The sequence below is a fragment of the Centruroides vittatus genome, unplaced genomic scaffold (assembly GCF_030686945.1).
Source record: "Centruroides vittatus isolate TY-2023 unplaced genomic scaffold, ASM3068694v2 contig_1093, whole genome shotgun sequence".
NCBI classification, from domain to species: domain Eukaryota; kingdom Metazoa; phylum Arthropoda; class Arachnida; order Scorpiones; family Buthidae; genus Centruroides; species Centruroides vittatus.
The window spans coordinates 129,227-143,731 of record NW_027120704.1 but is presented as its reverse complement, the minus strand read 5'-3'; the positions used below and the strand labels follow the sequence as shown (position 1 = coordinate 143,731).

Here is a 14,505-nt window from a genome sequence, read left to right as displayed (position 1 = left end):
TTCAGGAAAATAGCAGAATGTTTTTTGTTACATTTTTGATGTAATTAACTTAATGAGATTATGTATTTTTGACTGCTTTTAATCAAGGAAGCTCCCTATAATGCTTTAGTGGTGCAAAGTACTCTGATCCCCGTAAGGAAAAATAATAAACTTTCCTAAATAAAAAATAATAATAATAAACAAATATCTGAACACAAAGAATCCTCGAGAAACAATTTAAAAATTAAATCGACACTCATGAGTTCAATCGTGATGATTTTCATTTTACACAGTGATCAATTACAAACTGCATTCGGCGTAACAAAAACGTAATGTAAATTTAACTCGTGCATGCATAAGTTAAATCTATATCATATTGGTAGAAGGTAAACTGTTATGCTATTTTTCAAGAAAGAGAGATTAATGGGAATATATTTTAGCAGCAAAAGTTACACACACAACATATTACTTTTATGAACTAACAGACTCTTTAAATTTATAAAATATCTGACAGCCTAGTGGCTTCAGCTGCACATTTTTATAATTATAGCCGCTACCTGCTGGCAAAGTTACAAGATTTCTTATGCACATAGCAAACTAGTAACTGAGGGTGGTAGTATTACTCAGGTGGCGCCAATATCCTACTTTCCCGTAATAGTCCAATATACTTGCTATAATTTAAAAATATCCGAGTATAAAAACTTGTCATAAAGATATATTTTTGCTTTATGAGAAAGTATTAATAGTACAAAGTTGAAAAATCATTAGGAATAGTCTCTCTTCTGAATAGTTGATATATCCACTAATATAATATTAGAACGAAGACCTAAAGAGATCTCGCTTTTTATAATTTTCGAGAGTTGAAACTTTTCGAATTCTTGTTGGCTTACAATCTTAAAGCATCTCCATAGACATGGGAATAAAACATTGAGCAGACCTGCAAATAATTTATTAATAAAAAGATGGGATAGCAATGGGGTCCGTTATAGGCCCGAAGATTGCAGATATATGCATGACATCATTAGATCAAAAGATTTTCCAGTTCCAAGGTATTTCCTTCTACGCCAGGTATGTAGACGACATATTAATCCTGTATGATTCCAATATTACCACAGCCCAAAACATCGAAACTTATGCGAACAGTTTAAACAATGATATTAGATTCACCTACGAGGAAGAGAAAAATAGTGAAATTAATTATTTAGATGTTACAATCACACGAAACGAAAAAACACTACTGTTTCGTAAGTATACAAAAATCTGTAATAATAACAAAGTAATCAACTATAAATCATACTGTCCTTTAGGTATAAAGAGAAACGTTTTTATAATGGAACTAAGAAAAATCCTCAACAGAACGACATTGCAGAAGTATATAGAACTTGAAACTGAAAATCTGTTTAAAAAATATCTGCTTAACGATTACCCTCAACAAGTAATACGTAAGTGGTATAATTGTTATACAATAAGTAGATATAATGTAAAAGAAGAAAAAAGTAAAAACCTATACATTAAAATACCATATATTAAAAAGTTCTATGAAAAATATAAAAATAACTTTAATAATTGTTCTGTCAACTTAGTGGGCGAACAGAAAAATAGATTAAGCAAAAGTATTCATGTGGTAAACAGAGGAATAGTAGGACATGCACAAGACCCTTTGAAAACAGCAGGAGTCGTCTACAAACTAATATGTACATGCCCAGAAAGTAAGATCTATGTTGGAGAAACGGGAAGACAGCTTGAACAACGTGTTAAAGAGCATGAAGCGGCAATTCGCCTGAAGCGAAGTGAATCCCCATGGTATCAACATTGTAAAAATAATAATTGTATCATAAATAGAAATAGTATCAAAATATTGTATAAATTTGAAAATATTGTAACAAGACGTATCGCGGAACATTATTGTATCAAAAATTATGCAAATGTCATCAACCTGAATACCGGATTATCTGTAGATGCATGCTGGGAAAATTTGATAGAATATAAATGTAACACTGTCGTAAAGGTGTAATATCCACTGAAGAGGCAAAGAAAATTTTGCGAAATGCATTTGGATATTTTGAATGATAACGCATGGATGGTGAATAATAAAGTAAGAAGTATTTATTAATTTCCACGGTGTCCATCTCAGTTCTTAGCTCTTTCGAAGTCGGATAGAAAAGAGTTAATTTTAGAAATTCGTTTATTTTTAAGAAATTTTACAATTTTTTAAAGATTATTGTTTTTTAAATATACAATAACCGATCCCATTGCTTGATATTTGTTTAAATAATTTTTTTTAAATGTTAATAATTCTATAAATTTTAAAAAATTTAACTAGAATTAATCATAACATAATATAAGCTTATAATTACTTTCTTATTTTAAAAAAAATACGTGTTAATTAAATTAAAATACTTAAAAATTTACAAATTTTTTAATAGATTTTAATTATTAAATTAAATCCCAAAATACATACTGTAAAGACGTTATGAAGTTTGAAGAAATAAATTTTATTTATTTTGTTTGTGTCAAAGAGGAGGCTTAAGGCCCGTAACCTTCCCATCGTATCCGTCACTGCCGCGTGGATTTCGGCGCAGGAGGGTACGTGTGAAAGTTTCTATGTAAAATTGTTGATTTTACATCGAATCTACTCCGAATTACTATATATTTCATTTATTTGCAAGATCAAAACAACATTTTTGTGAATATTATTTTGAAAATTACGGTAACTGACTGAATATAAAGTGACTATAAAGTATCAATTGTGTCTTGAGTATGTTTCGTAGCTAGAAAATATCTCGTTAACAAGTTCGCAGATAATAAATTGAAAGATGTGATGTGATGTTGTTTTTTCCAAATCCAGACACCGCGTATTATGAGGGAAACCTCTCGGCTCTCGACTTTGCGACAACCGAAGACCTAAACACGATTATCGAAGTCAATTTCAATGGTTTATAATTGTCGATATTCAAGAGAAAATTATGGAAAATTAAAATCTCTGTACTGAATAAAGAAAAGAGTACAGATAATTCTTAACCTAGCATTCGTAGGGACTTTAACTTATGAAAATCTACAAAGTAGTCACAAAGTTAACTTTTCAGATTATTATGTATATTAACGTATTAATAAAATACTGGCACTTTCAGATTAGCAGATTTGTCATTTTGCTTGCTTATTGTTGTTATACTTTATAAAAAGTATATTTTATACTTCGAAGATAAATAAATCTGATTTAAATATCCACCAAATATCGGAAGGGAAAAAAAATCTATTAACAAATAGAATAATTTGCTAAGAACTGAATATATTACTGATTCATTTATTCTCTTAAATTAATGTTAATTGGAAAAAATACTTAAATTGTTATTTTCACTACACTTTTAGGTTTTTATACATTCACTAAATTGTAAATTATAAATTGGTGTTATTTAGATTATAGCAAATATGCTTATATTTGAAATAATTTTCATATTTTATTTGAATTACTATAAAAAGATGAATTTTTTACCTTATTTTCTTTCCTTTCGATGAATAGAAGACAACTCTAAAATAACAAACAATAAAGCTTCATATAACTGAAAACTAACTGTAATATGCGTAATAGGGCTTAAGTAGTAAGACCGTAAAAATTGATTATTCATTAAATTTATACAATATGACTTAAAATGAGTTAACTAAGGTAAATGTGCCAAAAATTTAAGGAGTGGGAAAATAGAGTTCATGTCATATCTCGAGTAAGGTCAGACTAAAAGACTTCACTTGTTATTAGCACATACAGTTTTTTTTTTTTCTTTTTTTAAATAAAACTGATCACTACCCTCAAAATTAAGCTTTTTGCCGTTTTATAGTAATGAATAATATAAAACTTTATAACAAAATCTCAAATCAGATTGCGCCACACACATCTTTATTTATTATGATTAATAATATGAACATTTTTTAAAAGAAAAAAGCTCGTATGAGCCGGGAAAGTTACGTAACTCGTTGCTGGAATTTTTCATTTAATTACCGAAATTTTTAAATATTAATAATAATAACAATATTAATAAATGAATAATCCGATTGTTAAATGAATGTAAAATCTATAGTCTGATTGATTCTACAGTTTTTATTCAAATTAAAGAGGCACGATATTATAAATTATAGTTTATTAATCAAGCATTTTAAACATTTATATAAACTTTTCAAATAGATCGAGAAAAAGTGTGAAAATCAAATTAAAGAACAATAAATTGATGTAAGAATACGCAATTGTTTTAATAATTATTACACTCAATTAACTTAATTAATAATTTGGAAAAGCATTTATTTATTTATTTTAAATTATTAATTATCTTAAAATGTAAAGCTTATTTGAATTAAATATAATTAAAATTATTTATATGTATTTCCAAGTATATTTACTGATAAAAAAAAGCAGTTCAAATCGCGATATAATTTTTTTGCTATGTTTAGGTTCTATATGTAGTAACTATACTTCAATAATAGAAGAAACAAAAAATAATTAATATATAGGCCTACTCCAAAAATACAACAGTGACTATAACAAATATTATTTAAATCTGTTTATATAACTTAAATATAAGACGATTAAATTACTGTACTTATGCCTAGTTACTTAAAACGATTATGTATGAAAAGCAACGCGATATTTGTAAATAATCAGGCGATACGACCGGAAAATACCGGGCTATAACATAACTAATTAATTGCTTGAATTTTAATAGTAATTAGATATGTTATAACCGGAAAAAATTATAATTGTAGCGCTTGATTATTAACAAACTTAAAATATTCAAAGAGTTAAATTGCTTTATGTTTCATCTGATTTCTTATTTACTGCAATAAATAAATCTGTTATAATAACTTTTAATAAACAGAAATAAATTAAAATTTAAAAAAAAGAATCTAATGTTACTTACATTAGAAAAATCAAGTACTTTTCCGTCCTTCTTGTAGCTTATGAGTAATCCACTATGTGCACAGTTAGAAACTGCATTGAATTCCTAAAAAGTGAGGTTTCTTTTTATGAAAAGTACTACAGAAATAAAGAAATTACAACGGTTTATAAAATACTTACATCGGCTTCGAGTTTACACACTTCTTCAATAATTTGGTCTGTTGTCATGTTTTTTCCTCTTTCATCTATCGCTTTGAAACAATTTTCCAGAATTTCAAAACCCTTAAGATTATTTATTAAAATGCAATTCCAAAATTACCAATATTTTATTATTAGTTAAATTAACAGTTTAATATGTTATTTACTATTACACATTACATAATAAATATACTCTTACTCTTGACAATTTATACTGAGCAGCGCATTCAGCAACTGTTTTTCTATCTTTTAAAACTACAGAAAATTATAATATATAATTATATTAAAACACGTGTAAATTAAATTCATATGTGAAAATAGTAGCTGAGAACATTACCACAAAATCTATCTATTGAACGAGTTGGACATAACTGTTATTAATATTTAATATATTGAAATTAAGAGTTAACCTATATTTCATCATTTTAAATTATATTCATTATTCTAAATTTGATAATATTCCCAAGATTATAATTGTAAATTCAAACAAAAGAAAATATATAAAAGTCTATACCCCAAGGGAAAGTTTTATAACGTTTTACGTATACAGGCAGACGAGTAGCCTCTAAATGAAGGCCAACTACATCGTGAGACTTATTTTCTAATAAATGAGGAAGGACAAAAGAAAACTTACTTGTCGTATAGTCTTGTATTATTTCTGTTTCATTTATTATTCTAAAGTTAAGAATAATAGACATAATTTAACATTTTTTCACCTAAGCATTTTCTATTAAATATATCCATATTTATACATATGCGTTAATATATGTTTAGCAATTTGGTTATCAAAATATGATGTTTGGCATTAGATTGAAGTATTACTCCTGAAAATTAAGTATAATTCAATCATGTTGCATGTAATTGTTAAGTGTTTTCGTATTTATTTTAGATTATAAATACAGTAAACTCGAGTTTCTATGTTTATTGCATTCTTATTTAAATAATAAAAAACACCACCAAAATAACTTTTTCTATTGTTGTTATCGTTACTAAAAATAATATAAATTGTAAAAAGGTTTTTTGTTACTTAATAGCTTTCATCATCAATAAAAAAACAATAAACAAACAATTTTAAACAAAAACTAAGTTTTCAGGAAAAATAATTTGTATATGATAGAATAATCCTAAATTAATTTAAGAAGCAATATTATACATTAGAAATATGCCAGAGAAAAATATATAAAATTTTAACAAAGTTCTGCAATTTTTTGCAAACTTATTACTATCTTTTACTTCAGTGAATTTTTTGTAAAAATTTAATGTATAAATTCAATTATTTTTTAAGTTAAATAATAATGCAGTATTAAGTATATTTTCTCCATTTTGCAACATTTAAATTTCATTTTAAATAATGATTTCAATCCTTATCAAATGCTCTTGTTTTTTTTACTAATAACCAAGCAAAACGTTATAAACATATTTACAAACAATTATATTGGAATGTTTTGTGATTTATGACTTCATTAAATATAATAATATTATATAATGGTTTGTTAAGTTATGGCAACGCAACACTTAGGCGATCTGCCTTCCGTGAGGTCTTTTTAAGGGAAACTGACCCATATTTAGGCATTACAGACGTAGAGAAATGTCGGAAAACTCCACACGGCCAGCCCGTCCGAGTGTGGCGCAAACCCACGACCGAACTCCCAGTGTTCAGGGAACGAAGACCGCTTGCCCGCTGGTGGGCCGACAAGATAACATTATTAAGACTGGCTGTATACGAAAAAAAATTTTCTTACGTATACTAAGAAATAGTAGTTACATTTTAATAACATCAGTATTTTTAAAATCATTGTAATTACTTTCTCCAGAACACAGAAAAATCATTCAATCTTTTAAGTATCATATAAAGCATTTATGTAATATTGAGATTCTATTCATTTTTAAACTTTATTTAAAATGTTTTACATACATTAAATTCCAAAAGAAATACCGTATTAATAAAAAATATAAACGCTTTATTTACTTATTAAAAGTGCGTATAGTATCTATTGAATTTGATAATTATATAAATCCATAATTAAAAAAAAATCTGAGAAATAATTTTGCTGTAATTTATTTTTGCGTAAAGATAAGAGAACACAAAATAGTAAATTATTTGATTTATTATATCTTCTGAATGATTTACTCGTTACATAATGGGACAAATTCCTAAAGTAAGATCAAAAAGGCATTTTTTAATTCTCGACATTTAAAAGTCTTCGGTTTTCAATCATTTATATAATCCTAAAATATCTCCATAAGTAAGGAAAAAATGGTCTGCACAGATCTGTACAGAAATAAAAATATTGTTAACAGTTACATATATCGTTTCGTAAACATTATTTTTATTAAATTTACTATATATAAGATATAATAAGCTTATGGCTTATTTTATATTTTAAATATCTTGCAGAAGAGAAGTGTTATTTTCAATAAATATCGAAATAAATAATATTTCAGATAGAAAGAATATATATATATAAAAAAAGTAATTTCGAATAAATATTCTAATTAGAGAGTATTTTTATAGAAGTCTAGTAACAACCGTACTTATTCATAAAAAGTGTTCCTATAAATTTATGAAAATGTTACCTTATTTTCCTTTCTTTCTGTAAGAAAAAAACAACTCTAAAAAAAAGGAAAACAGAAATAATGTTATTGATATTTCGAGTCTTATATATAAGCAGTTTCTGAAATAAAAATACAGTAATTTGAAAAATAAATAACTTCCTTGTGACTATTTTCATAATTTTTAATTAAAAGAATTGAATTCTTATAAATTTTAAATAATTCTATCTTTGCCCTATACATTTAATGCTGCAGAAGCTTTGCTAAGTAAACACTAATATTAGATGAGAATATAACGTGAGTATGGTAAATAATACAAAAATAAATAAAAAGTAATAAGCAATTACATAACATTTATTGTATATCGTGATAAAGTCAATGATTAATCCAACATACAGTCACGATATAAATTGCACCTATTGACATTAAATTTAAATATAAAAAATATTGAAATACATATGAATTTGAAAATATCCGTTAAAATATAATTTCAATAACAGAAGAAAGAAAAAAAAAAAAAAAGATATTATTTAAAATATAACTAATGAGAGTTATTCAGAAAGAAAGATTTGATAAATATTTTAATATTAAATAACTAAATTTTATTTCTTTTCTAGTTTAATAAGATTAAGTAATTAATTATATTTTAAACTGTTAATTACGAATAGAAATCGACAGAAAAACTTTAAAAAAGTAAAAATCTAATGTTAGTTACATTAGAGAGATGAAATATTTTTCCACTTCTCTTATCATCTAGGGAAGTTGCTTCCTCACCACAGTAAGCAACTGCGTTGTGTTCCTAAAATGTAAATTTTTTCTCTATAAGTAATATTATAAAAAAGTATGTTATTCGTAAATTAAGAATAATTTATAAGACTCTTACATCCAGACCCAGGTGACAGATTTCTTCTAAGATTTGGTTTGTTGTCATATTTTTTCCTTTATCGACCATCGCTTTGAAACAATTTCCCACTATTTCAAAAAGCTTGAAAAAGATTAATTTTAGAACCGGATTTTAATCATTTATATTTCATTTTTATTAAACAGTTAAATATATTAATAATTATTATACGTATCAAGTAATAAATATATATTCTTACTCTTGGTGGAATATAAGTATTAGCACATTCTATAGATCCCTTTTTATCTTTCAAGGCTACAAAATATCATTATTTATAATAAATAATTATTAGTATCTCAAAAATGTTACAGAAAACATTACCACAGTATCTATCTAATTGACGAATTGGACATAACTGGTAGAAATTCCGACAGTTGATTCCATGCAGAAAAATAAATAAAAACAGAATTAAATACACGAAATTCATTTCAGAATCCTGTAATGAGTGTCGAGATTTAAAACTTTCGCATTTTAAATTCAAACGTTTATAACATGTACTGTACATACATCGTTAACCATTCTTATCGTTGGTTATTATTTATTGAAGGTTAATGCAAATTAATTGACAAGAAACATCTATTTCTAACAAAAGAAACACAAATAAAATATATTTTAATTATTTTTTATAATAATTATGAATGCATTCTTTTCTTCTTGTGTTATTTTCTTCTTATTATTTTCTTCTAGATATTATAATCGTTTATTTTACACAAGAGTAAGTTTTGGGGAGCCTTCTTATCTAGACCTGATAAAGGCTAGGCTATTTGAAACATAATCGATAATTGAATATGAAAAATATTTTCTAGTGCATGCAATATTCATGTTTAAAAAATGACCAGTGTATACTTAAAGTTTCTTTCGTTTAATTTTATTAGTTTTGGAAAAGGGTGAAGTATCACATTTTGTAATTGGTTTGTGTCGTATCAAACTCTCTCATTATTCTTTCTGAATATAAAGTGCTTTCTTTGTTCTTTAGGCCTTTTCCTGCTATGGCGACAGAAAAATAAGCCCTGTTATAAAACGTTTTAAAAAAAGAACTATGAAAATAAATATCCTGCATGAATAATTAAGTAGATGACCTTACATATATCATCCGATGAAGTTTTCTAGTTGTTATCTTATTTGGCAATCTTTTTATTAAATAACATATTAAACAAAGTTAATAAAATATTAAACATGGCCATTGCCATTGGAACTTTTTTCGAAGAAGTTTAAATTTTAGCAAATTTCCATTCATTCTTTATAGATTACAAAAACTTTTGTTTAAGTAATTAAAAATCTTTTATAATCTAAATTGATTATATTTAAATGAAAATTAAGCTTAGTTCACACTGAGCGCAATTCGCTGGCGAAAGAGGAGACAAACAGAGCGAGTAATACGTCAGACATGACGTCGTTTCCGGCGAATTGCTTCGAAGTTTGGAACTGTTTGACACCGATCGTATTTCCGCTAGTTGTCACGTGGTTCTTGTTGTTTTCAAGATGGCTACAGAAACTTTCTCAAGGAATAGAGTAGATGTTGTAATTTACGGTTTTTTCATATTCCTCTCGACCAGCATCGTTTTCTTTGTGACGTATCTTTTTTTCTCAATAAATCAACAAAAGGTGATTAACAGCAGAGTATCGTAAGCAGCCATTTTGTTTTTCGGGATGGCGTTTTCTCTTGCTTGCAAATAATTGGCTGTTTAAAATACGCAATCGCTTTTCGCTTTTGATTGTGTGGATCAATTTCGCTAAGCGAATAAAAATCGCTTTTCGCTTTTCTCATTCGCTTTCGCTATTCTCTCAGGGTGAAATAACTATAACTGTGCAGAATTTGGGTCCAGATCGGTTAAAGGGTTTGGGGGTTTGTAGAGAAGATGAAACCGGTAGGAAGCAGAGAGAGATTCGAGTTTTAAGGTAGCTTATGTACTATACTTCGGAAAGTAATAAGCTTTCTAATGGTCCCTTGACACGGATGTATTTCGTGACAATTGCGACTTTCTTTTAGGCATTTTATCGTTAAGGTTTCATTCGTACACCTGAAAGTACTCAATTTATGTAGATAGATATCCGATAACATAAGAATATTATTATAAGAAACAAGCAACCAAGATAATATAAATAAAGCATATAAGTTACACATTTACCAAAACCGTACGAATCGAAACCGAAAACACAAGACAATAATAAGTTTAAAAATTCCACTAGATAGCGAAGGGTACAGCGATGAACGAAGCAGACAAACAATGATGCCAGACAAATACTGCGTCAAAAACATCGTTCTCGTATATTTTCTGTTTTTAATATGAAAATAGTATATAGCCTATGTTCATCCGAAGGAATAAACTTTAAAATTGCGAAAGAATTTTAAAAATTGGTTCAGTACATTCCGAGATTACCTCTAGCAAACAAACGAACAAACACTTTCGCTTTACGTATCAGAAGGCCTGTAGACAACTTCTAACTTTTATTTAAGTTTTAATACTTTGAAAATCTTATTTAAATATATAACTAAACTTCAAATTAAAATTATTAAAATTTTTAAACATTTTTTCCAGGTTATAAAATATTTACGAAAAATTGTTTAACGACGATCTTACTTAATATTCCAGGAATACAGCTGATCGTATAGACGAAGGCAAATTCAATATTATATAATAAACAAAGCAACCTTGAGAAAGTAACTTATAGAAGGCTATCAAGAAGACTGAATAATTAAGATGATTTTGAAGATGAAATAACTGGTTTGAATCAACAAACCAATCATTGAGAAGTCTTTCAGCTTAAAAAAACCTCATATAAATTTATCAAAAGTTAATCAGAAGCAATTTAAAAATATCGAAATGAAAGTTAAAAGTTTCATTTTTCTTACTTTATTTTATTTTTTTTTTAAACCGAGGGCTTAAATACAAGGCCACACTCATCACGTTTAAAGGGTTTTGTGGATAGATATTGTGGTGATAAATTTTTTAAGTATAAATTTATATATTTAATTATAATTAAAATTATCAAATGCTTATAGATTTTACCGTTAAAGTCTATAATTCGTCATTCTATAGCATACCTAAACAGGCCCATTAAAGTGTATAATGTTCTAACATTCTATATTTTAACAACATATTACATAGTCAAACTTACGCCACTTCGTTAAAGTATGGAATAAAAAGTGTTTTTGTTTATAAAGGCCATGGAATGATGTCAATGATGAAGATAACAAGTTGGAGCCGTCCCAACTAGTGTTTTTGTAGTCCATTCAAGTGATCAGTTCAACATACGACGCCTTAAACAATCGGCTATTACTAATGATTAGGGGCCGTCCGTAAATTACGTAAGGTATTTTGGGGTGGGTGGGGGCAAGGATTTCTCACGATTTCTTACTCAGGGGTAGGGGGCAATAGATCTCGTCTTACGTAATAATCTTATTTTTATTTTTTGATCTAATTGAGTGGTGGAGTTTTGAATTTGGCGGTTTCTATTAAGAAAGCTCGTTGTACTAACGCCATCTCGTGTGACGTGATAAAATAATAACGCTAGCAGACTCACGCTCTACTCATTGTTTTTCATAGGAGAAAGGCCGTGTGGTGGTTTCTCTCTCTTGCACCACTTCTATGGGTGTATAAGAATACATAAAGCAAAGTACATGATGCAAAGTACATGATACAAAGTAAACATAAAATTAGTATTTGGTTTTTAGTGAAAACTAAAATGTCAAACTAGATATTAGAAATTATAAATAGTCTTTTCTTCCGTGTTTTTTGAACATAATTGTAAAAAGCATCAAACAGTGGCATCTGGACAAGCTTATTGAGTGGGCATTATTTTAACAAATAAATTGCTAAAAATATCATTATTATAAACTTTTTTTTTGTTATTTTAGAATTTTGAGATATTTGAACATTGATATAATTCTATTTCTGAGTCTGGAGTATCTTTGAGTTCAAGTGAAAAGCTGATTAGAGTTTGTGATTTGGATATCGATGTGACACCAATTTGTATTGCAATATATTTTATATTTAAAAGTTTTATAATGTTAAAAAAAAAAACATTAACTATTTAGGAATATGTTGGAATGTCTAATTGTTGCGAATATGGGACAATTTTGGATCAAAAAAGAAAGGAAAACGTATACAATAATGTTCAGGTAAGGCAAAGCCATTAAATTTTTTAATATTTGAAAATATAAATTAATTTAATTTTAAACAATTTTAAATTAATAGTTAATTTAACAAATCATACGTCATATGTTTGACACAGTGACGTTACGTGGAAGTTCAAGTAGGCCTATATTTGCATCCAGGTAGAGTCTTATCTGCTCATATCTGCACATCTCATGAATCCGAATACAAGGCAAAACTCGTACAAAATTATACTCCTTGTTTTAATAAAAATAAATTTGGAGCGATTATCAATAATTCGGAAAAAATATTATTTTATCTCCCTAAATTGTCTTTCTTCCACTTATAATATACAATAAGACTTATATGAAGGTGATTGCTCGGTTGACACGTTCTTATCTGTGTTAGGTGTTTCGCTTACTATTTAGCTAGAAGAAGTGCCGCCATCTGGTGGACGAAATTAAAATCATTTTTCATATTGTTTCGTCATATTCTAGTGTTAGATTAAATCAAAGTAAAAAAAATACATTTTAAATTTCAGCTCAAATATCGTAAAAACTTACACGTGAAGTGTTTAAGGAATATATTGAATATAATTTATAAACTTTTATTCACATACTTAAATGTCTTCTTACTGAATATTTTTCTGGTTAAATCTTAATGCTGAATGTGATATTCAAGTAAGAGATCGCTCTCTACATTCGTTATTTTATTACATTACAACAGAATTTTATTTTTAAAAGGTTTGTATACAAAACTTGAAAACAATGAAGAATTAACGAAAAATGATTAAGAAATTTTACTTACAGTATTGTGATATATCATGAAGTTAACTTAAAACATTGATACGTATCTTATAAAATAATTTGAAAATAAAAATTTAGCTAAACAGGGTGAGTCATATAACCTGAAATAGTAAAATATCTCAAAAACAGTGTTGCAGAGGGAAATGTTAAAAATGACATTTGTTTGTTTTGAAGAAGAGAAACAAATAAGCATTCATGTTTTTTTTTTTTTTTTTGTTTTCATATTGAGTTGAATGACATCAACTTATTATTTTCAAATGGAAACGTAAAATTTTGTAGCGGCATTTGATTCTACGCGAAACAACAAATAACTTAAGTCTGAAATGTTTTCTGTTTATCACTTAGTTTTCACAACATCTCAATTTTAAACGAAGGTTAACAAAATTTCTCTTTTCAAAGTGAAAACTAATTTTTTATTGCCAAAACATAACGAATCAATTGTAATGAAAAAATTAATCTAACAAATTTTAAAAGTGGCCTTCAACCTCGATACATCTTTCGACACGTTCAAGAAAAGATCAGTGACAAGTTAAAACTATTTCTTCGGGAATATTTTTCAAGAATTTCGTATTCGTTCCTGCATGTTTCTGGAGTGGTAAGTACAGTTTATCTTAGTATTCCCTTTAAGATGTTCCCATAAAAGATGTTAAATCGGATAATCTAGTAGTCCAAGATACTAGACCACCATGGCCATTGTAATGCTTGTCGAGCATCATACGAAAAATGTGGTGTACAGCCATCATGTGGTTTCAGAATGATAAATGTCCAAAGAATTCAAAATTCTATTTTAAAAAATATTTATATATAATTTCTGTTAATTTTGAATCTTCAAACTTTTAATACTTCCTAAGGATATAAAAGAAGTGATAAGGCCTACGTAAGAACTGACTTTAAGTGTAGGCTATGAAGGATTATTTTACATAAATGAAAGGGATTTTGTTTCCTATAGCGTGTTTAAACTGGATATCGTATCGATATAATATCGTGTATAGGAGATATCGCTATTTTATAATATCAAACGTCAATATATCGATACTATCGTATCGTATCGAATACGCCCAGTGACCGGCTCAAAAGATGGCGTTA

At 27.4% G+C, this 14,505-nt stretch overlaps 1 protein-coding gene and 1 long non-coding RNA gene across 2 annotated transcripts; both read right to left on the bottom strand.

Annotated features, from left to right (window-relative positions):
* Positions 1-201: 201 nt before the first annotated feature.
* Positions 202-5,449, bottom strand: LOC136975879 (uncharacterized). The gene is made up of 6 exons (XR_010880843.1): positions 5,400-5,449; positions 5,262-5,317; positions 5,045-5,146; positions 4,887-4,970; positions 3,473-3,508; positions 202-916 (listed from the first exon to the last, which is right to left on the bottom strand). It is a non-coding gene; the product is annotated as an uncharacterized lncRNA (long non-coding RNA).
* Positions 5,450-7,152: 1,703 nt separating this feature from the next.
* LOC136975874 (uncharacterized) lies at positions 7,153-8,992 on the bottom strand. Its single transcript, XM_067271023.1, has 6 exons — positions 8,838-8,992; positions 8,716-8,771; positions 8,499-8,600; positions 8,331-8,414; positions 7,640-7,675; positions 7,153-7,334 (listed from the first exon to the last, which is right to left on the bottom strand). The coding sequence occupies exons 1-6, from the start codon at positions 8,941-8,943 to the stop codon at positions 7,278-7,280; spliced, it is 441 nt and encodes a 146-aa protein (XP_067127124.1). The 5' UTR covers positions 8,944-8,992; the 3' UTR covers positions 7,153-7,277.
* Positions 8,993-14,505: the final 5,513 nt, after the last annotated feature.